Raw genomic sequence first — 23,062 nt, 5'->3', positions numbered from 1 at the left:
CTCCTTCTACAATGACTAAATGCAAATAGAACTTTGCAAATACTTGAAGGTTATGGGGTAGCAGTTTCCCTGGAGCTGTCTAACAGGAAGGCATTAGTGTCTCTGAGTATGATATGTGTCAATGTGGGGAGCCTGTGGACTAGTTCAGTAGGCAGGGAAATCCTCATTTCCTTGAAACTCCAGGAGCCTGTGCCTTTGTGTGGGCAAAAAGTACATTGTAGACGTTTTGTTGTGATTCTGGTGGCGGCAGAAGGAGACTGAAAGGGGAAGACTAGGAGCTGGAGCCGCTTGGTGCCCTACCCTTATGCTCTTCAAGCCTGCTGCTGGACAGAAGGGAAATGTCCTGAATTTCACAACTTCTCTCCCTAACCTCCACCACTTTTTACTCAGGTTTTGACTCCAGAAACCATCATTTGCAGACAGCAAAACTGAAAAGATGGCTCCCTAAGTCTTCACAGGAATTTCTAATAGTGGAATATTAAGAGCTTGTCTAATCCACTGCTTTTCAAATACACTAGATAAGTGAAAACTGGCCTGGCATTAGAAGACGCACAGCTCAAGGCCGCTTTGATTATGTATATAAAGAGACTGAACATACTGTCAGTTGAGTTTTTCCCTTTTAATTAGGTAAAGTTTCCCAGCATTTGAGATTATGTGTGGGTTAGTTATCTTTGTCCCTTGAGTTAAATCAGCACCATAGATATGTGTACATGTGACTGACGAGGTGGGGTGAGTGATGTGGCAGGTGAGAGGACAGAAATGAATCTGTTCAAATAGCTCTACTGGGAAATCAGTGCAAAGCACTGTTTCCTGAATGAAGGTCATCTTTATTGAACATAAAAACCCAAGTTCAAATCCATTTTGTTGAAAAAGACAACAATATAAAAATATTAAAAATGAACAGCCCCAGTATGTGTATGTATGACTGATTCCCTTTACTGTCCACCTGAAATTATCACAACATTGTTAATTGGCTATAGTCCAAGATAAAATAAAAAGTTAAAATGACAATGATCTGCTTTATCAGTTGGGCACTGTAAAATCCAGTAATGGTTAGAGCTGAAGATAAGTCTAGAAGAGGAGAAGGGTTGGTAGACTGTTTGTATATACCTTATTTTTAAGATACACAGTCTGTTCATATAATAAGGAACTTTTCCTTGGTAGAAGGAGGAAGAGTGTATACTTCCCTGTGTGCAAGCTTTTTCCATGAAGGTTTGTTTTTTAAAAAATGAAAAATTTACTGTCACTCAGAATGTTCCTGTTTCTCAGGGCATCATTAGTGAAGAAAGAGTATGTCAGTTGACAGGTAGAAAAGGCAGTAAGTCAGAAATACTCAAGCACCTCTGCAACTAAGGGTTTGGTCTGAGGCAATATATTGGTTTCTTAATTTTTTGGAGAATATTAAACATTTAGGCTTTATAATAATTGCTAGTAGAAAAGGTTTAAATCATTCACGACACCCCAAGGTGTGATTGTTAGTTTTAAGACAGTTGACAGGTAAAATCTTTTTTTCTTCTTCCTTTGTTTAGTGTTGGAAAATACAAGTGCAATAATCATCAGCATGGGGGTGATAGGAACCTACTTTAATTGATTTTTTTCTTTCCTTTAACAGAAACTATACAAGGAAAACTATGAAAAGACGAAGGCAAAGAGCATAAATTACTGCGAGACACCCAAATTTAAGCTTGATACAGTTCTGCACAACTTCAGTAGTGATGTAAGACCCCCCACCAGTCATTCCGTCTGTGAAAGCGAAGACCCATCATTTTGCCAATAAACAAATGATATATGTTTTGTCTTTCAGACTAAATATAAAGATTCCTACTTAAAGGATATTTTGGGACATTATGTAGGCAGCTACGAGGATCCGTATCATACACACTGCATGAGAGTCTCAGCTCAGAACAGTGATGTACGTTCTAAGGCAGTTATTTGCCTTTCCAAATAGCACATTTTCAGGGCATGAGTAGAGTGGTTGCATCCTTATGTCCGATTTCTTTTTCTTGTAGAAAAACTACAAGGCAGAATATGAAGAGGACAGAGGCAAAGGCTTCTTCCCCCAGACTATAACTCAAGAATATGAAGCGATCAAAAAACTAGATCAATGTAAAGATGTAAGTCTGTGGTATATACTATGAGCATTACCAACCTCCACAGTATCTAGTGGTCAAGATATTTTTACAAATTTGACACTTCTGCAAACAAATGTTAGCAGGAGACTGTAAGAAACACAATTTATTTTTTAATAGATACACTATTTTCCCTGTGGTCACCCATATGACTCAAGTGTTAAATCTAGCTCATTTTCCCAAAGAAAAGTAATCAGGAATCTGAAGACATGGGACAGTTTCCTATATATATGTAAGAGCATTCCTCAAAAAAAGAACTACAGTCTAATTAGAAAAAAATGTGTTTTATTTCCTACAAGTTGCTTTTCTTTCGGGGGATGGGGATATGCCAGCTTAGCCTATAGGCCAGCTCAGATTTTGACAAGTGATACTACACTAAACCTGATTTCTTTTCTCCCACAGCACACCTACAAAGTCCATCCAGATAAGACAAAATTCACTCAAGTTACTGACTCTCCTGTTCTGATGCAAGCCCAAGTCAATTCCAAGCAGCTGAGTGATGTAAGTTCTCTTAAATATCCAAGAAATCCAGTTTTGAGGGATGATATATCATAGCTCTGTACTTAAAATCCATTTATAAAGAAGGGTTTTTATCCTTGTCACGTTTATTTTAAAAAGACTACGTAAGTTTTAACGAGTTTAACTGGTATACATTTGTAATCACCTAAAATGATCTGATCTGATCTGAAAATACTTAGTTACCTTGCATCTTCTTGGGTGGATAACAATTATAATAAGGGTTGTAGAAGAGAAACTAAATGTAGCTTAACGCACTGGAGAGCACTTGAATTTGGGGGTCAGACACCAGTGAAAATAAAGTGTTAGTCCGTTAGTTGTGTCCTACTCTTTGCAACTACATGGACTGTAGCCTGCCAGGCTCGTCTGTCCATGGAATTCTCCAGGCAAGAAAACTGGAGTGGGTTGCCATTCCCTTCTCCAGGGCATCTTCCCAACCCAGGGATTGAACCCAGGTCTCCTGCATTGCAGGCAAATTCTTTACTGTCTGAGCCACCAGGGAAAACTGGATTCAGATTTTAGCACTGTCTTTTATGACCTGGGGGCCTAGGCAAGCTGTTGAACCTCTCCATCCCTCACAGTTTCCTTTGATAATATATGCTTGTTTTGAAGATGAAATGAAAAGAAATATGTGCATGGTGTGCATCCTGGCCCAGAGCAGGTATTCAGTACATGGGATTTCTCTCTCTTGTGCAAGTTTATTTTTGGGAAATGGAGTCTTTGAGATATGTTTTATCATATGAATTTTAAGTGTGAAATTTCAAATTTATGTTGAACTAAAAAAAAATGAAAATAAAAATAACTTGAGTAGATTTATGGCCAGAAATGAAAGCTTCAGTTAGAGTATCCACAAACCATCATGCATGTGAGGGGACATAATCAGACTTGTTAGAAAATATTCTCCAGTGCGTAAGCAATGACAGCTGAGAAGGAAAGGCTGATACTCTCAGAATCTACAGGACCAACTGTGATATTTAAGGAGGGAAGCTTGTGTCTATGAAAAGCGGCCACCTCCTTCCGTTAGGGTCCTGCCATGGTGCCAGATGTGATACGCGCATCAGCGATCCTCCACACAGGTGCTGATAAGAAAGGCGGCCTGCCCTCACTCTGGATTTCTCTCTTGATCATGACAGCTCTGTCAGTTCTTATTTAACAAAATGTATTTTACATTTTATGAAATGTACTCCACATGATTTTTTCTTTTGTATTTTGTAACAATTCTTCTGAGTAGAGAACTAATTTGCTCATTCTTTCCCTCCCCCTCCTCAGCTAAATTACAAAGCAAAACATGAAAACGAAAAGTTCAAGTGTCATATACCTCCAGATACGCCTGCCTTTATCCAGCACAAACTCAACGCCTATAACCTGAGTGATGTGAGTTTCTCATGCACTATGCCTTCTGTTTGCCTGACAACTATGCTTTTACTTTTGAGCTGCCTCATTGAATAAACATTTCAGTAATAAAGATGGGAATAAGGGTTAACATTTGTATTGTGTTCCCTCTGTGAGGGTAACTCTGAATTCCCCTTTATAAAATGTGTGTAGCAATCTTGTAAGTAGCTTCACACAATGAGACAATCTTAATATATTTTAGGCAACCCTCAAAATGTCACTGTTCATGTATGTTTAATCTCAAATCTTAATGTTAGTTCTTTTAGCCATGTATTCTTTTATATTATACTATAATTTTCTTTCAGGACCTGATATTTAAGATATATTTGATTTCGTTTATTTCTCAAGCCTATAATTTCCCTTATATCTCACAAAAAATACTTATTTCTACATGTAAGAGAACTTGCACTGACAAAGATATAGGGTATTCAGAAGTCATAAGCGCAGGTATCCATTGCTATTTTTCATTTCCAAACTTAATTTTATAGAAAAGTCAAGTTACCCATGAGGATTTCAATTTTTTCAACAATTCTATAAATAAGTACTAAAATTATCTAGCATCAGTGAATATTATAATGATCTGTAAAATAACCTTTTCAGAGAACTTTGAGAGCAAATGAAAATGGTGCCTTTATATAATACTAAGTAAGTTAACTGTAGATTATTTGTGCTACTCTGTAAAATATTCGGTGTTAGGAATCAAATATTAGTATGATAACTAGAATGAAGTTAATATATTCTCATGGTGAGTAGAGAAGCTTAATCTTGGAAAATAGGAAGATTCATCTTAAGAATTATCTAAAATAAATTATCTAAAATTTCTTAAACAATGAAAATGGCCTATTTTATATTGAGACAAACTATTGGGTATTGGGTTACCCTTTAGTCTATAAAGTATGATAACATGCATATCACTTTTGCCTATTCCTGTGCTGAAATTTTTCTATCCAGAATATTTATAAACATGACTGGGAGAAGACCAAAGCTAAGAAGTTTGACATTAAGGTGGACGCCATTCCCCTGCTGGCAGCCAAAGCCAACACCAAGATTGCTAGTGATGTGAGTATGGCCTGGGCACCTGGGCGGGGAGGCCTCAGCGATGCTTCCTGACGAGTGGGATCTGACTCATATGATGTCCTTGTAGGTGATGTACAAGAAAGACTATGAGAAAAGCAAAGGGAAGATGATTGGAGCTCTCAGTATTAATGATGACCCCAAGATGCTGCACTCTTTGAAGACGGCCAAAAACCAGAGTGATGTGAGTGCTTTTGTGAACCTGTCTTTAGATGTGGCTGTACTTACTGTTTAATGTAAGCTTGGATGAGACATTAGCCTAAATGAAATCTCAGATTCAGGATGACAAAACATTAAAACCCAGTGGTAAAGAATGATTAACTTCCTCATTCTTATGATGTCTCTGTACTTTGAGACACCAGAGAGTATTGTAAAGCTTCCTTTAATCCCTTAATGCCTTCAGTTTTATTAGGAGGTAAATTACACTAACAATACCATTTTCCTTATTGTTTTTTCTGGAAATAAGCTCAGTATCTCAGTATATCTAAACACCTATTCATTCCATGCCACGACCAAACTCTTGGTACTTAACAAAAATATATACAGAAAAATAAAAGGCAAGAAGTGAGAAAACCAGGCTACAGACAAAGTAGGGAAAACTCAGTGAAGCTTAAGTATTTTAGTTTAAGAATTTTATAAAATACTGATCTCATATTAAGGACTTAAAATATTTTATTAAAAAAATTTTTTTATAAAAATTGCTTTTCTAATTCATAGCAAAGAAGAAATATTACCTATTCTGTATCGCTTATAAATATTACTGTCTTTATTGAGGATATTTTTTGGACTTATTTATGGAAGAATTAAAAGAGAATGCGAAGAACTACGTGATGCACTCAATAACACAGAAAAGTCATATTTCATATATCACTGTTATAAAGTAAAATTTAGGTCTTAATGATAAAAGCCAGCTTCCAGAGGTATTTTAAGATGTGTTTTCGTCAAGTACTGAATGGAATACTTTTCTACAACTGTGCCTAAGTATACAAACTCCACTTTATACCTTTTATAATATTTCATACCAACGCTTAAAAAAATCATTTTCCTTCAAACACATTCAAGTGGGAAAAAATATTTTGAGATAAAAAGTTGTTCAGACAGCAGCATTGGTGAGCTGTGATTTATTCTGGCTGAGAAATATTAGGATAAGTACTGTGTACATATTTATGGTTACTGTAGACTAGATCATATAAGACAAGAGCCCCTACCATATTCATTCTGCTTTTCTGCTTTGTAGAAAATAAATGCTGAAGAAATACAAAAATTTCCATTCCAGTAAAGTATAGCAGTGACATGAATAGCTTCTATTTCATGAGATATATTCTTTTATTTTCTTTGTTTAATTTTCTTTTTCCTTTGACAGAGATTATACAAGGAAAACTATGAGAAGACAAAGGCAAAGAGCATGAATTACTGTGAGACTCCTAAATATCAACTTGATACCCTGCTGAAGAACTTCAGTGAGGTTCGAAAGGCCACAGTTACCTCTTGGGTTTGAGGGCTCTCCTCCTGTCTGATAAATAACTGTCTATTTGAGTTTGAAAACATATGTTTTCTTTTTCAGGCTAAATATAAAGATTCATATGTACAGAATGTTTTGGGACATTATATAGGCAGTTTTGAGGACCCATATCAAGTACACTGCTTGAAAATTTCAGCTCAAAACAGTGACGTAAGTTTGAAGACAATTGTTCATGCTTCTCAGTAACATTGTTGGGGACAATAGAAATCATGATCTATTTTTGTTCTTTCTCATTACAGAAAAATTACAAAGCAGAATATGAAGAAGATAAAGGGAAATGCTATTTCCCTCAGACAATAACACAAGAATACGAAGCAATCAAGAAGCTAGACCAGTGTAAAGATGTAAGTCAGCTGCCCTGAAGTTTTGCGATTGTGTTTGGCATTCTTGTGCCATCTAGTGGTCAATTCAGCAGTTTAAATGCTAGCATCTAATGGTTCGCAGATGTTAAATTTTATGTTTTGGATAGAATTGGGGAATATAAAAATTACTATGAAGAAAATTAGTTGTTACAAAATGATTTCAGGTTTTATAAACCTTTATTTCCACTAGTCTGTATATACATATATCTACACAAATACATACACACACACACATGACTTTTGGGGAAAGAGTGAATATGGTGATTTGTAAGAGATAGGTGTATATTTTACGTGATGGGCTGGCATGTGCCAGACACTGTCCTTGGTGCTGAGAAAGAATAGTGGACAAGTAGGGCTGCTGCTTGTTCCGTGTGCATCTGAGAAGGAGAGACAGACGATAAACAAAGAACATAGAAACTAGAAAGATAGATCAGAAAACTAAAGTGATGCTATAGGGTTAAAATAGAATGATGTGGGTGATGGGGACTGGATGGATACCATAGGTTGGGTGGTCAAGTAATGTCTAAGGCAAAGACTATAGCCGTGCCAAGATCCAGGGAAGAGCAGTGGGAAGAACAGCCTGAGAAGAAACACACTCAGCATGTAAGGACTTGAAAGCATGATGTAACTGACATATACCAGGGAAGGGACAGCAGTAAGAGGTAAAATGGTAGGAGATGAAGGAGGGAGGTGGATTCTGTAGGGGAGGGCTGGTAGGCCAATGTACATTTTACATTGAACCCGAGTCCAGTGGCGAGCCATTGTAAGGCTTCGTCAGGGGGAGGCTAATCTGGTTGCTGAATTGTGGCAGGGAAACCAGTTTGGAGGCAACTTCAGGAGAGAGGGAGATAGAGAAAGAGGAAGTGAGAGCGCATCAACCAAGTTTTCAAGAACGAAATGCACTCTATTTTTGGCTGGAAACTTTGTGCATGTTATTGTGTATATGAACAAGAATCTAAAGAAACATTATGAAATTTCATTAACAGACCTCTTCTTTTGTAGCATACCTACAAAGTTCATCCAGATAAGACCAAATTCACAGCTGTCACCGATACTCCTGTACTGTTGCAAGCCCAGCTCAACACCAAGCAGCTTAGTGATGTAAGTGGCCTGATTAATGCAAGCATGGGTGACCCAGGATGCTTTGCTTATTGGACGTCAGCATCTACATATTTCACCTTCATGGGCTCATCTGTTATTCCAATAATGTCACTTTTTTCAAGATATAGGCAATAAAATGCAAATGAAGCTGCTAGACTGAATTGTAGCCTCAGGAAGAATGGTGTCAGACAATAGTAAGAATGACTAATAATTCTGCAATAACTCCTCGATTTTTAGTGGGAATTTGCTCATTAGGATCTCTCACATTCCAAAAATAATGCATACTAAAATTTCAAGGCAACTTAAATGACAATAAAAACAGCTACTTGAGTAGGTAACAAGGCAAATTTTCCCCATTCCTAAGTTTGCCAACAAAGGCTTTACAGAAAGAAAAAGAGCACAGAAACAAGGAAGATGCCAGACAATAATACAAAAACTAATATAGGATGTTGATAATATAGAATTCAAATCAGATGATGTGTGAGAAAGTAATGGGGGTACACTTTGGATTAGGAAGTCAAGGGAGGTCTAAAGTAGAATGATCCAGCCATGCAGCAGTGCTTCTCAAATATTGACGTGTATGTGGGTGATAAATGGAGATTCTGGTTTGGTAGGCCTGGAGGGACTTATATAAACTCCCTAGTCCCCACTTTGAGTAGCTAGGTATGTGTTCATTGCTCAGTCATGTCCAACTCTTTGGCAACTCCATGGACTGTAGCCCACCAGCCTCCTCTGTCCATGGAATTCTCCAGGCAGGAATACTAGAATGGGTAGTCATTCCCTTCTTCAGGGGATCTTCCCAACCCAGGGATCAAACCCAGGTCTCATGCATTGCAGGCAAATTCTTTACCAACTGAGCCACCAGGGAAGCCCTGAGTAGCCAGCTAAATCCTGAGGAGTAACATGTGTTCCTCAAGACAGGAAGATGTAATATTCCATTTGCCCTACTTAAACATGGTTTTTAGTAACATGAATTATCTCATGTGCAGTTGCTAAAGGAATATCTACCATTTTTCTACATTCTACATACATGCATTAATATATGATTAATATATACAAATCATATCAATATATGATTTATATATAACAAATCATATTAATATATATCAATATACTATTAATATGCTTAATTATATTAGTAATATATTGATATTATTAATAAAATATATTAATAGTTAATCATACTAATAAATGATCAATTTGTTTTTCTGACTTGCTTTACTCTGTATGACAATCTCTAGGTCCTACCATGTCTCTGAAAATGGCATGAGTTTGTTCCTTTTTATGGCTGAGTAATAGTCCAGTGTGTGTGTGTGTGTGTGTGTGTGTGTGTGTGTATGTGCCACATCTTCTTTATCCATTCCTCTGTTGATGGACCTTTAGGTTGCTTCCATGTCCTGGCTGTTGTAAATAGTACTTCCATGAACTTTGGGATGCATATATCTTTTGGAATTATGGTTTTCTCCATAACACTGTAATGCAATTATACACCAACAAAATTTAAAAAAGAAAGTAATGGTGTCAATGTAATCCAAAAGACATATTGGTTCATGTGCAACTTTTCCCAGCATATTAATATTTTGTGTTCCAATGAAGGACAACTAGCTAACATCGGGCTTCCCTGGTAGCTCAGCTGGTAAAGAATCTGCCTACAGTGCCGGAGACCCCAGTTCCATTCCTGGGCTGGGAAGATCCCCTGGAGAAGGGATAGGCTACCCACACCAGTATTCTTGGGCTTCCCTGGTGGCTCAATTGGTAAAGAATCTGCCTGCAATGCAGGAGACCTGGGTTCAGTCTCTGGGTTGGGAAGATCCCCTGGAGAAAGGAATGGCTACCCACTCCAGTATTATGGCCAGGAGAATTCCATAAACTGTATAGTTTATGGGGTCGCAAAGAGTCAGACACAACTGAGCAACTTTCACTACTTTCAAATACTAATAACATCAGTGCTGCAACTGAGCTTGGCAAGCGGCAGAGGAATGTAATCTTGTGCATGGTGCCCAGGAACCACCTTCTCTTCTCATTGTCCTGGTAAGGTCAGGGGTTCTGTCTTGAAGAATCTGAAATGCATGGTTCTTCGCAGTGCATTTGCCTTTAACTCCAAAATTCAACAGCCTCATTCCTTCTTTATACTCTTTTCCTTCCACCTAATGTCACCTTTTAAAAATTTCAAATAAAATCCCATATCTTGTACTTTTGATAAGAATTTATGTATCTTTTTTAAGCTGTTCTAGCATTCTCTTTAGAGTTATTATTTTTGTCAGTGCTCCGATTACATAGATTTTGAATGTTCGTGTTCTCAAAGCACACCCCAGAGGACAATGAGATTCCCATATATACATTGTGGTGGCATTTACAAAATGATAACCCAGAGTTGTTTTATACCAGCGTTCATGAAAGAGGAAGTGAGTCTGGATCCTATGCTGAATTTTTACTGGATAGACTATTTCTTTGAGTCATTTTTCTAAAAAGGATAGTAATGACTTGGCTATATACATTCTCCTTTATAAACTCAAGGAAGTTCCTACCCTGACCTGTTTGGCTACTCTCTATTGCTTTTTAGCTGAATTACAAGGCAAAGCATGAAGGTGAGAAGTTCAAGTGCCACATACCAGCAGATGCTCCACAGTTTATACAACACAGAGTCAACGCCTATAACCTGAGTGATGTGAGTACCGTATATGTTGGTGTATGGATGAAGAGGAAATATTATGAATGCTTAAAAGGACCAGATTAAGAGTTATGCAAATAAACAACTGTTGAGATGCTTGCCAGAGTGCCAAATGGAGCTTTTGAACTCAAATGCTCTTAAGACTTTCTGGTAGCCATTTGATGTCATTTTCCATAGTCTCTGTTACTATCAGAAACATTCTTTCAATCACCCTGCCCCCTTCCTCCCCACCAATCCCTAGAGTTTCACAATATCTCTCATATTCTTATAAGGAAATGTCACATTTCCCCTTCTCCAGTTGGTTGTCAGGTTATATTATCCTTTATGTATCAAGATAGCAGAGTCTTTAGAAAGTTTACAGAACCCTGGAAAGAATATATTATACTTATTTTGTGGTGGAGGAAAGAAGCTAGAGGATAGATAATAAGCTATATTATCATTTGGTAAATATAGTATTAAGTAGGTAAAGTAAGTCTCTATATACAAATTTCAATCTGTTTTTAAATTTTTACTGAGTTAATCTGTATTAGATATTGTTCTTAAAATTCCTGTGCTGAAATTTTTCTGTCCAGAATATTTATAAACATGACTGGGAGAAGACCAAAGCTAAGAAGTTTGACATTAAGGTGGACGCCATTCCCCTGCTGGCAGCCAAAGCCAACACCAAGATCGCTAGTGATGTGAGTATGGCCTGGGCACGTGGGCGTGGGGCCTCAGCGATGCTTCCTGATGAGTGGGATCTCACTCTTGTGATGTCCTTGCAGGTGATGTACAAGAAAGACTATGAGAAAAGCAAAGGGAAGATGATTGGAGCTCTCAGTATTAATGATGACCCCAAGATGCTGCACTCATTGAAGACGGCCAAAAACCAGAGTGATGTGAGTGCTTTTCTCAATCTGTCTTATTTTTAGTATTGTGTCCCAGGTAATATGGCCAAGGATAGAGATGTAAAAGGATTGCATCAGGTTCATAACAACAAACTGCTGAGCAGAACTTTAAAAGTAGAATGATTCCCCAAGTTTTTGTGCCTCTCATGTTTCAGGAGAGAAATTATTTGTACTTGATTACCATTTCACTTTGAAAGACTTATGTGCTCATATTTAGTAGAATATTGAGTATAATTTTTAGCATCATTTGGAAAACATTAAGATATTTTCATATTTTCTAATTGAAGAGTAACTTCTAAAATTAAGTTTCAAAAAGTGGCCTAATTTTGAAAGAAAAATCATGAGTCAGAGATAAAAATCTTAGTATAGTGAACCTTGCTCTTTATTGACTTTAGTAATTAGTATTGACGTAGATCTAAGGAAAAATATACCATTAATTATAGTTACATTTGAGAATCTGATAAAATATTTGGATTATCTCTTCAGAAAAATGGAGGTTTTTCACACCTTTACCTTTCAGAGAATTCATGGATTCCCTAAATATTGCCTTTAGGCCATCTATCATCTTCCAGTTAAAATTCTTAGCATAGAGAGGCAAACATACACTATCACAAATTATATATACACTATATTTTAAAATGCTTAACGAATCCCTTAAGAGTGGTAAGAATGTTCAACATAGCTTGAAATATTAGTTTTTCATGATGAAAGAGAAAGGTGTTTATATCTTTTGCTTTCATTTTAACCATGTGAAAGGATGAGATTTAGAGCATTCCCTCCATATACAAAAATAAACTCAAAATGCATTAAAAACCTGAAATCATGAAACTCCTAGAAGAGAACCTAGGTAGGACACTCTTTGACATAAATTGTAGTAATATTTTTTGGAATCTGTCTCATAAGGCAAAAGAAATAAAAACAAATGGGACATAATTAAAAGCTTTTGCATAGCAAAATGAAGAGACAATCTATGAAATAGAAAATATTTGCAAATGATATAACTCACAAGGGGTTAACATCCAAAATAAACAAACAGCTCATACAGCTCAGTATCAAGGAAACAATAAAAAAAAAAATGGGCAGAAAATTTGAATAGACATTTTTCCAAAGAAGACATATAGATGGCTAACAGGCACATGAAAAGATGTTCAACATGCTTGATTTTTGGCAGAAACCATCACAATTCTGTAAAGCAATTATCCTTAAATTAAAAAATAAATTTAAAATTTTGAGTGTTCAACATAGATAATTATTAGAGAAATACAAATCAAAACAACAATGAGATATCACCTCACACCTATTAGAATCAGATCAGATCAGATCAGTCGCATCCGACTCTTTGCGACCCCATGAATCGCAGCACGCCAGGCCTCCCTGTCCATCACCAACTCCTGGAGTTCACTCAGACTCACGTCCATCAAGTCAGTGATGCCATCCAGCCAACTCATCCTCTGTCATCCCCTTCTCCTCCTGCCCCCAATCCCTCCCAGCATCAGAGTCTTTTCCAATGAGTCAACTCTTCACATGAGGTGGCCAAAGTACTGGAGTTTCAGCTTTAGCATCATTCCCTCCAAAGAAATCCCAGGGCTGATCTCCTTCAGAATGGACTGGTTGGATCTCCTTGCAGTCCAAGGGACTCTCAAGAGTCTTCTCCAACACCACAGTTCAAAAGCATCAATTCTTCAGTGCTCAGCCTTCTTCACAGTCCAACTCTCACATCCATACATGACCACAGGAAAAACCATAGCCTTGACTAGACGGACCTTTGTTGGCAAAGTAATGTCTCTGCTTTTGAATGTGCTATCTAGGTTGGTCATAACTTTCCTTCCAAGGAGTAAGCGTCTTTTAATTTCATGGCTGCAGTCACCATCTGCAGTGATTTTGGAGCCCGGAAAAATAAAGTCTGCCACTGTTTCCACTGTTTCCCCATCTATTTCCTATGAAGTGATGGGACCGGATGCCATGATCTTCATTTTCTGAATGTTGAGCTTTAAGCCAACTTTTTCACTCTCCACTTTCACTTTCATCAAGAGGCTTTTGGGTTCCTCTTCACTTTCTGCCATAAGGGTGGTGTCATCTGCATATCTGAGGTTATTGATATTTCTCCCGGCAATCTTGATTCCAGCTTGTGTTTCTTCCAGTCCAGCATTTCTCATGATGTACTCTGCATATAAGTTAAATAAACAGGGTGACAATATACAGCCTTGACGTACTCCTTTTCCTATTTGGAACCAGTTTGTTGTCCCTATTAGAATGCCTATCATCAAAAAGTCTAAAAATAACAAATATTGGCAAGCATATAGAGAAAAGAGAACTCTCCTACACTGTTGGTGGGAATGTAAATTGGTGCAGCCATTATGGAAAACAGTATGGAGTTTCCTTAAAAAACTAAAAGTGGAGCTACCACATCATCTAGCAGTCCCACTCCTGGGCTTATACCTAGAAAAGAGAAAGACTCTAGTTCAAAAAGATACATTCAGACCAATATTCGAAGCAGCCTTATTTACAATAGCTAAATATGGAAGCAACCTAAGTGTCCAACAAATGAATGGATAAACAAGATGTGGTATATGTATACTATTGAGTATCGCTCAGCCATAAATAAGAAGGAAATTCTGCCATTTGCAGCAGTGTAGTTGTACCTAGAGAATATTATGCTTGTAAAATAAGTCAGAGAAAGACAAATATTGTATGATATCACTTGAGTGTGGAATCTAGAAAATAAAATGAATGTACATAACAAAACAGATAGATATAGAAAACAAACTTGTAGTTACCCGTGGGAAGAGGGAGAGATGGGCAAGATAGGGGTAGAGGATTAAGAGATACAAACTGCTTATGTATAAAATAGATACACAATTAGGATATATTTTAGAGCACAGAATTATCACAGTTATAGCCATTGTCTTGTAACTTTTCACAGAGTGTAATCTGTAAAACTACTGACTTACTCTGCTGTCCACCTGAGGCTAATATTGTAAATCAACTATACTTCAATTTACAAATATAGCCATTTGGATCTTTGACAGCCTTTTATATGTGCTGACAGGTGTGAGCTGGTTTGAATTTGAACGAGAGTTAGAACAACATAGTTGAGGGAATTCCCTGGTGATCTAGCGGTTAGGACTCTGCTTTCTCTGCCGGGGCATGAGTTTAATCCCTGGTCAGGGATCTAAGATCATATAAGCTGCATGACCAAAACAGTTTAGTCAAAAGCACTTCCACACACCAACCGCTATTACAACATTGCTTTATCTGTTTATTTCTAATAAAGACAAACTATCTTTTTCAGTGTTCTTGCATGCCATCAGAAAGTGGCCATATTTTATCATCATAAACCAGGGCCTAGATTTTACAATTAAGAGATATATTTATTCTATGAAACTGACTACCCATGAAAGATTAAAAGGAAGATAACATTCCCTAGTAAAGCTAAAAGATCAGATTATTTGCAGAAGGAATTCCTACAGGAACTTTATAATGCACATCCATACTTGCTACCTTGGATCACTGTCTTAGTGCTTATGTGATTACAGGGAAATATAATGGGTTTAGAATTTTCCTAAGGGTACTGGGCCAGAATTTTTCTCTCTGTTAAGGTAATTGGTGAGCAAACATGATGAAGCTGGGCTTTGACCTAAGTAGCATCCTCTCCAACCATTCCAGAAAACCAGCCAATGAAAGTTCCTTCTGAGGCCCAGTCAGGACATCTGGTTTATGAGAACACTGTACATAAAGACCAAGGTTACTTTCATGGCTCAGTTTCATAAATTTTTCTCCTTTGAGGTCTTGTAGCTGCTGAAATCTGAAGCTTCTTTTAAATTGTAACCAAAATTAAACTTAGTATGAACAAAAACCTTTGGGGTTCTCAATGGAGCTTATTTATTGTCCAAACTAGAATAGTCAGGTTGAAAAATCAGTAACTATTCATTTAAAGATGACTTTAGAAAAGTCAAGTGTACAGCCCTATTTACGAAGTAGTCATTTTATACAATCAGAAGTATGAAGTGCTTGTCATATAATTTTTGATAATTTAAAAAATACTTCTTTAGTGGAAAACTCTTCAACGGTTATTACCTTGATAGAAATAATGCTTATTAGTGGTCCTTGAAAAACTGTATTCTAAAATAAAATAATAGCTGGCTGAAGCAGAAACTGTGGCCCATTCATAATGTCTGACAGTTCCTCTTTAACCTAAAAAAAGAGATTTGAGAAAATCTGACCATGTATGATTTGAGGGGGGAGGTGTTCAATAAGTGAAATATATCAAATTTTAAGAAAAAATCACTAACTAGATGTCTGGGTCTATATCTCTAACTTGTATTTATTGCTTAATAGAGATCTCTGCTTTTCTGCAAATCCGTTGAAGGTTTGTATTAATAATTGGTAATTTCCTGTTCACAGCATGAATATCGTAAAGACTATGAAAAGTCAAAAACTATCTACACAGCACCTCTCGACATGCTCCCACTCACTCATGCTAAGAAATCTCAGGCAATTGCCAGCGATGTGGACTATAAGCACCTCTTACACAATTATAGCTACCCGCCCGACAGCGTTAATGTGGACCTTGCCAAGAAGGCTTATGCACTGCAGAGCGATGTGAGTAACCAGATTTTCTCTATTCCTGCTATTTAAGGTAGAAACTGAGAAGGGTTTCTAAGCTTAGTGATGTTTTTGGCAATTCTCATAAGTGTCTGCACTGTCTTCTGTATGTAGCCAATATGTGATGAGAAAATGATCCTGGGGATTCTATGAGAGCACACTCTTCAGGGTTAGAAAGGCCTGGGGCTGGCAGGCACCCCATCACATTGCTTTTGGGAAACTGATCAAATTTGCTGAGTTTAGAGTCCTCCTTATAAAATTGGAATAATATAAAAGAATTGTTGTGATTATTTAAATGCATTCAAAATACTCTTAGCATGGTGCCAGGCCCTGGTGAATTCTCAATAAACATTTGCTAGTTTTATCATCACCATTAGCATAATTATCACATTCATCAGTCAGTAAATTTTGTATAGGTTGCTATCTTGTCTGAAAATAAAATGTATGATTTATCATATTACTTTTTATAATAGCTGGGTTTTTTCCTGCAGATCAAAACATCTTTAGGCAAATCGATTTGTCTGAGCTATACAACTGAACACCTTGTCCTAACAATTCAATTTTTTTTAGTGATAAATATGCATAACATAATGTTGGCCATATTTACCATTTTTAAGTGTACAGTTCAGCAGCAGTTAATAACACTGTTGTAAAATCAACCTCAGAACTTTTTCATCTTACAAGAATTAAATCTTATGTGCATTAAATAATTCCCATTTCCTCTTCTCCTCAGCCCCTGTCAACCACGCTTCTACTTTCTTTGATCTCACATCAATGGAATTATGTAGTGCTTGCCTTTTTCTGATTGGCTTATATCATTTAGCATGATGTCCTCAAGGTTCATTCATAGTGTGTGTGTCACAATTTCCTTCCTTTTTGAGGCTGAATAATGTTCCATTTTGCATGTATATATGGTATTTGATTTATCCATTCGTCTGCCAGTGAACATTTGGGTAGTTTCCACCTTTTGGCTATTGAGAATAATGCTACAGTGAACATGAGTGTGTGAATATCTTTAAGACCCGCTTTCAATCCTTTTGAGTATATATACACAGAAGTAGAATTTCTGGATGATAAAATAGTTCTATTTTTAATTTTTTGAGAAACTGCTATACTACTTTCTATATCAGCTATACAATTTTACATTCTCATGACTAAAAATTCTACTTTATGAATTATTATCCTTTTGTTTGTTTCATTTTTTTATGTTTCGTTCTCCCAAATAGATCAGTTTTCTCAAAGGCAGGAACCAGTGGTTTCTTGATTTTTCATTCCACTTAGAAGGCCACCACTGATCTAAATTTTGTATCTAGAGCATATGTTTTAGGTATCATTTATAGCCAGACAACAAGAGTTGGTTAAGAGTAGGTTATTATTTTAATAGCATCAAGTAACTGTTCCCCAGATAGGTTCAATTCCAAATGATAACTGCTCTCCATAAGCAAATTATTGAATACAACTATTTTAAAATGCATTGTTAGCTAATGGAGAAACCCTTTTAAGCTGACCATTACACATGAAGGCAATGTGTGTAAACACTTAATACAAATAATTACTATCAAGTCTTATCAGCAAATAAGCAAAATTATCCATCTTCAATATGGCCTTTAGTGACATAGAAACACAATACTAGTGTTCTAGAGAGCAAACAGATCTGATGATCAAAATATAGCAATTTCATTTGTTCTTTGAAATATAGTTTTGAATTTAGCATTTTCCAGATTGGAATTATAATTCCACATACTTGGGAAATAAGAATGAAGGAGAATATATGCCAACTAGAAAGAACAGTGAAAACCTAAGGACTGTTAAAAATCTCTCCCCAAGGAAATGTTTAAAATAACTTCAATGCATGGAGATGGAATCTGGTCAGAAATCTTACAAGCATTTTGGGGGGGAAAATGTTAATGATTTTACAAATAAGGATGGCTCTGAATAAAGAAGTGTAACCTTTTTCTCGGTGTTCTAGGTTGAATACAAAGCTGACTACAACAGCTGGATGAAGGGTTGTGGCTGGATGCCTTTTGGGTCCTTAGAAATGGAAAAGGCAAAGCGAGCGTCAGACATTCTGAATGAGGTACAGCCGTCAACACTCTGTGTGTCACAGAGACAGAGTTGCAAATGTGTCGTGTTAAAACCCCCAAACCATGGGAAGGGCCTCCTTTACCACTTCATTTTCTGGTATTATTGCTACAGGAAGAAACCAAATTATCACGTGTATTCATTATCTCAGTAGATAATTGTACCCCTTCACATCACCAAAGTCATTTATGTTAACCATTTATGGCAGAAATATCTTCAACAACTTTATTGAGGTATAGTTTGCATACCACAGAATTTACATATTTTAAGTATACGCTTTGACAAGTTTTATTAAATCCATACAGTTTATAGCCATCCCCACAACCGAATTTTTTTTTTTTGAATGGTAAACACATCTTTATTTTTCAGAAGCAAGCTAGTAAATGAGTAATACACTTTGAAATACATAAAGCAGGAGTGAAATCATCATGGTCAAGGGAGGCTGGACTGGAAGTTTGGTTAGGTCACTGGATGTATCAAGAGATCAGCTCAAGGCTGCTTCAATTTTGGCTTTGGGTTTCATGAGAGTCCCCCTACTAGTTAGGAATTGTTTTAGCAGCAGGAAAAAGAATATTTGAAATTATGGAGGCTACTCACATACTTTGCCTTCAAAATAGCTAGGAGGGAGTTGGTTGCTGGCATATATTCAGTGATGTCAGACCCACAATTGAATTTTAAGATGCTAAATTTTTTCCCCAAAAATTCCCACACCCATTTTCAACCCCAGACAATTACAGATCTTATTTCCATCTCTATAATTTTCTTTTCCAGAAATATCTTTTGAATCAGGATTCTTTCACTTAGCGTAATGTTTTTGAGGTTCATCCATATTTCTACATGTGTCCAAAATATGTTTCTTTTTATTAGTAGTATTCCTTTGTATGGCTATATCACATTTTGGTTGTCCAACTGGGCATACACATATTTTTCCCCCAAAATATGGTGATTGTAAATTGTGCATATAATGACAATTATAGAGACACTTTTCTTTGAAGTATTATTGTTCCCTGTGCTATATTCCTGATGACTTTGAAGTAGTGTATATATTGTTATTCAGTCTAAAAAGAAACAGTGGTGATCCTGGGGTTCTTAAAGCAGTCGCTTCTTTGACAACAGCTGAACACTGCCACTGCTGTAAGGTTTATCTGTCATCCAGGAAATTAGACCACATGGAGCAGGATCAGAGGTGCTAAGTGAGGGTTGTCTTCCACACCCAGGTTTTTGTTCTTCTTGTTTTGTACTGCTGTTTGTTTATTTTGGTAGAAACTCCTTTATCTACTCAAGAGAGATCATTCAGAAGGAGCTCTTCTGGGTTGGTGGTTTTCAGAAATTTGAAGTGGAAAGAGGGGATGCTTCTATATACACAGAGAGGGATTATAATATGCATGAAGGAAGAGAACTAGGAAAAGAATATAGGAATGAGGGTGGCTGATGTTGATAGCTCCCAATTGAGACACCTTCCCACTGTCCCCTCTCCTGTGTCTCTTTAGCACTTTGGTGATAATTTATGTATTAACCACATTAAGGCTTGCAAAGTGAAAGTCCTCCCTTCTTTGTTCATAAACCAGAGCTGTTGCCCTAGTTCCTCAACTGGAAAACTTTAGTTGCTGATGGAGTGACAGGGATAATGGCACCCCTGAGAGCTTCTAAGTGTCATGCAAAACTACTCCACTTGTCCTTGCCTCTTTTCTGTTAATCCTTTAGAAAGCTCTGTGAGGTTTCAGGATTCTACTGAGCTGACAGTGCCTTCTTTCATATCATAAACAAGAAATTAAGAGAGTGAAGTCGGTTCCTGAAAGTTGTATTGGTCTGTACTCTCCCCAAACAATTGAAAATTAAAACGATCTCTTTAAATGCTGGCTTTTGTACTGTATTCATTCCCCCTGCACCCACCCAAGCCAACAAAAAATCTAGTATTTTTACATTTTAAAAATCAGGAAAAATTCTTGTCCCTACAAAATGAATTTGTAAGATTTTGATACATATTAGCCTTTGGTGAAAGTAATATTCTTTTTCTCTTTTTAATTCATCAAACAGAAAAAATATCGCCAACATCCAGATACTCTGAAGTTTACTTCAATTGAAGATGCTCCAATTATAGTACAATCTAAGATTAACCAAGCCCAGAGGAGTGATGTAAGTGCTAATTCTCTCTGTATTTAAATGTTAACTAATACAAATATATGTGTATTCCAAATGTAATGATCACTGTACTTACCACACAATCTAAAGAGACTCGAGTATGTGAGCAACAGTATAATTCCTCAGCTCTTCATTAATAAAATCACACCCTATTTATATCTTTAGAAGATTATGTATTTTGTGCTGACAATTTTTTTTAGCACAATTATACGGTGCTTTACAAGGACAAGGTAAGAGGGACTTCTTTGATAACCAGAAACACAAACTTATATCTAGGAAAGATTAGGAAAGCGAATGTAGATATTACATCATATGAAGGAGTTACTATTTTAAGTCAGAGTTAACACAAAAATCATGCTTAGTAAAAACTATCCCTAAGTTCCGTTAGTCACTCACTGCTCACAAAGTATAATATAGGGAGTTTGTGAATCCTACCCTATTATCTTTTTCTATGCTCAAAAAAGTGTCTGGAGGTTAACTTTGTCATTGGGTCACCTCCCTGGGCTCCTAGGTAGGTGCCCCACCTCAATCTGGAGTTTCTTAGCTCATACCAAGGGACTTTTGCCAAGGCTAAACTGGCACTAAGATCAGACCCTGTGCAATGGCATAGGAGACCTTAAATGCCTACAGATATTTTCAAGTGAATATGGAGATGGCTCTGAGTGTGTGTTTCATAAAAAACTCCTCTATGCAGTGTGATCTGCTCAGAAATTTTCCTGTGCCATTAAATACTTTCCTGTACTTTATTCATTTGTTTATGCTTTTTATTCCCTTTCAGGTTGCCTACAAAGCCAAAGGAGAGGAAGTTATTCACAAGTACAGTCTGCCAGCGGACCTGCCCCAGTTCATTCAGGCTAAAGTCAATGCCTACAATATCAGCGAGGTGTGCACGAGGGTTCAGTTGCTCACGGAGGGTTAAGCCTTTTCTGCATGTGGTCTGAGTTATCTTCAAATGACATTTTTCTTTCAGAATTTGTACAAAGCAGACTTGAAAGATTTGAGCAAGAAGGGATACGACCTGAGAATTGATGCGATTCCCATCAAAGCTGCCAAAGCAGCCAGGCAGGCAGCAAGTGATGTAAGTCCAGCTGGTGGTCTCCTGTGTGTAACCAGAAAATGTGGGCTGGTGGGCTTGTTACCCAAGTCACCACGTCTGGTGTCCCTGACTTGGAGCAAGCCAGGCTGAAACAATTCAGGAAGGAAAATTCTCTAAACAGATCTGAATTTTCTTGGGGGTAAGGATTTGTATAACCTTGAGTGATCTGTTCTAATCAAGCCCCCTAATTTTAAATTCTCTTCTATAATTCTGCACAAATTCATGTCATTCTTCTGATAGATATAAAGAAGTTACTTGCTATTTACATCATCATAACCTCCTGATGGTAAACTTTTATCTCAAAACTTGCTTAATTTCTATGAATTCTCTCTTTCCCATACCTCTTTTTACTTCTTTGCTTCTACAGACTGATGAATGGACTTCCAGTGCCAGAGCCCCTAATAGTCAGTCATTAGGTTTCATTAAAGTTAAGACTTGTTTTTCTTTTCTTATCTTACTTCAATCCAGATGGGAATTGAAGTCACTTCCTCTTTGAGATGTAAATAAAATGGCCTCAAGGCCTTTCCTGCTGCCCTGCCGGAAGTGGGATGCCTTCCCCACCATTGCTGCTTTGCCTGAGGCTTTACCTTTTCTGACCACCTCAGGCTCCTGATTTGCACAGGATGGTTTTGCTCTGGCTCAGCTGGGCTCTCCTTCCTTGGACTTATTCTTTCTCCTCTGCATGATCCAGAGATGGAACACAGCTGCTGCTGCTTAGTATCCTTCCAAATCCCAAGTACAACTTGACTGACTGACTGATGTGAAGTTAACACTGCCCCAATGTAAATACACTAAGATTGAATGATGGAAGTCCATGTCCTAAAAGCCCTGCTCCAGGATGTCTCACTGATCTCCTTTCTCTGTGGTGTTCCCTTCCAGGCACCCCATCCCAACATTCACACAAACTTTCCTTCATGTCTCTGCTTCTCAGCTTCCTGGGCTTCTTCCCAGGTCTCCTTAAGGAAGCTCAGTTCTCTCCACTTTATTATTCAGAGCCAATTAGTGTTGCACACTACTTGTTCTGGGTCTTCTTTTGAATATCCAAAGACTCATTAAAATTGTACTCAGATCAGATCAGATCAGTCCCTCAGTCGTGTCCGACTCTTTGCAACCCCATGAATTGCAGCACGCCAGGCCTCCCTGTCCATCACCAACTCCTGGAGTTCACTCAGACTCACGTCCATTGAGTCAGTGATGCCATCCAGCCATCTCATCCTCTGTCGTCCTCTTCTCCTCTTGCCCCCAATCCCTCCCAGCATCAGAGTCTTTTCCAATGAGTCAACTCTTCGCATGAGGTGACCTATTACTAGTAAAATTCTTCTACTACTGCTCCTAAAATAGCCAAGTATTTGGTTTTAGAAGCATAGTATAATTGGTGGAAATTGTGAAATATTTGGGCTTCCCTGGTGGTTCAGACAGTATAAGCCACCAGAGGAGTCCAAATATTTAAATTTTCATTTGTCTCTATCACTGTCGAAGTAGA

At 37.3% G+C, this 23,062-nt stretch overlaps 1 protein-coding gene across 45 annotated transcripts in view; it reads left to right on the top strand.

The window, feature by feature from the left end:
• Positions 1-23,062, top strand: part of NEB (nebulin) — a 220,940-nt gene that overhangs the window by 23,632 nt on the left and 174,246 nt on the right. For all 45 annotated transcript variants that reach the window (XM_086353306.1, XM_086353298.1, XM_086353272.1 and 42 more), the window contains exons 14-32: positions 1,613-1,717; positions 1,805-1,912; positions 2,010-2,114; positions 2,532-2,630; positions 3,915-4,019; positions 4,989-5,096; positions 5,182-5,295; positions 6,475-6,576; positions 6,676-6,783; positions 6,873-6,977; positions 7,998-8,096; positions 10,660-10,764; positions 11,340-11,447; positions 11,532-11,645; positions 16,059-16,256; positions 18,229-18,336; positions 20,379-20,477; positions 21,262-21,366; positions 21,454-21,561. In XM_086353306.1, coding sequence (XP_086209432.1) covers positions 1,613-1,717; positions 1,805-1,912; positions 2,010-2,114; positions 2,532-2,630; positions 3,915-4,019; positions 4,989-5,096; positions 5,182-5,295; positions 6,475-6,576; positions 6,676-6,783; positions 6,873-6,977; positions 7,998-8,096; positions 10,660-10,764; positions 11,340-11,447; positions 11,532-11,645; positions 16,059-16,256; positions 18,229-18,336; positions 20,379-20,477; positions 21,262-21,366; positions 21,454-21,561 — 2,103 coding nt within the window. The remainder of the gene's footprint in view (positions 1-1,612; positions 1,718-1,804; positions 1,913-2,009; positions 2,115-2,531; positions 2,631-3,914; positions 4,020-4,988; positions 5,097-5,181; positions 5,296-6,474; positions 6,577-6,675; positions 6,784-6,872; positions 6,978-7,997; positions 8,097-10,659; positions 10,765-11,339; positions 11,448-11,531; positions 11,646-16,058; positions 16,257-18,228; positions 18,337-20,378; positions 20,478-21,261; positions 21,367-21,453; positions 21,562-23,062) is intronic.

This window comes from Bos grunniens, chromosome 2 (genome assembly GCF_055505025.1).
Source record: "Bos grunniens cultivar Pamir isolate PY7600 chromosome 2, Bosgru_T2T1.0, whole genome shotgun sequence".
Lineage (NCBI taxonomy): Eukaryota > Metazoa > Chordata > Mammalia > Artiodactyla > Bovidae > Bos > Bos grunniens.
This window is presented reverse-complemented; position numbering and strand designations above follow the sequence as displayed.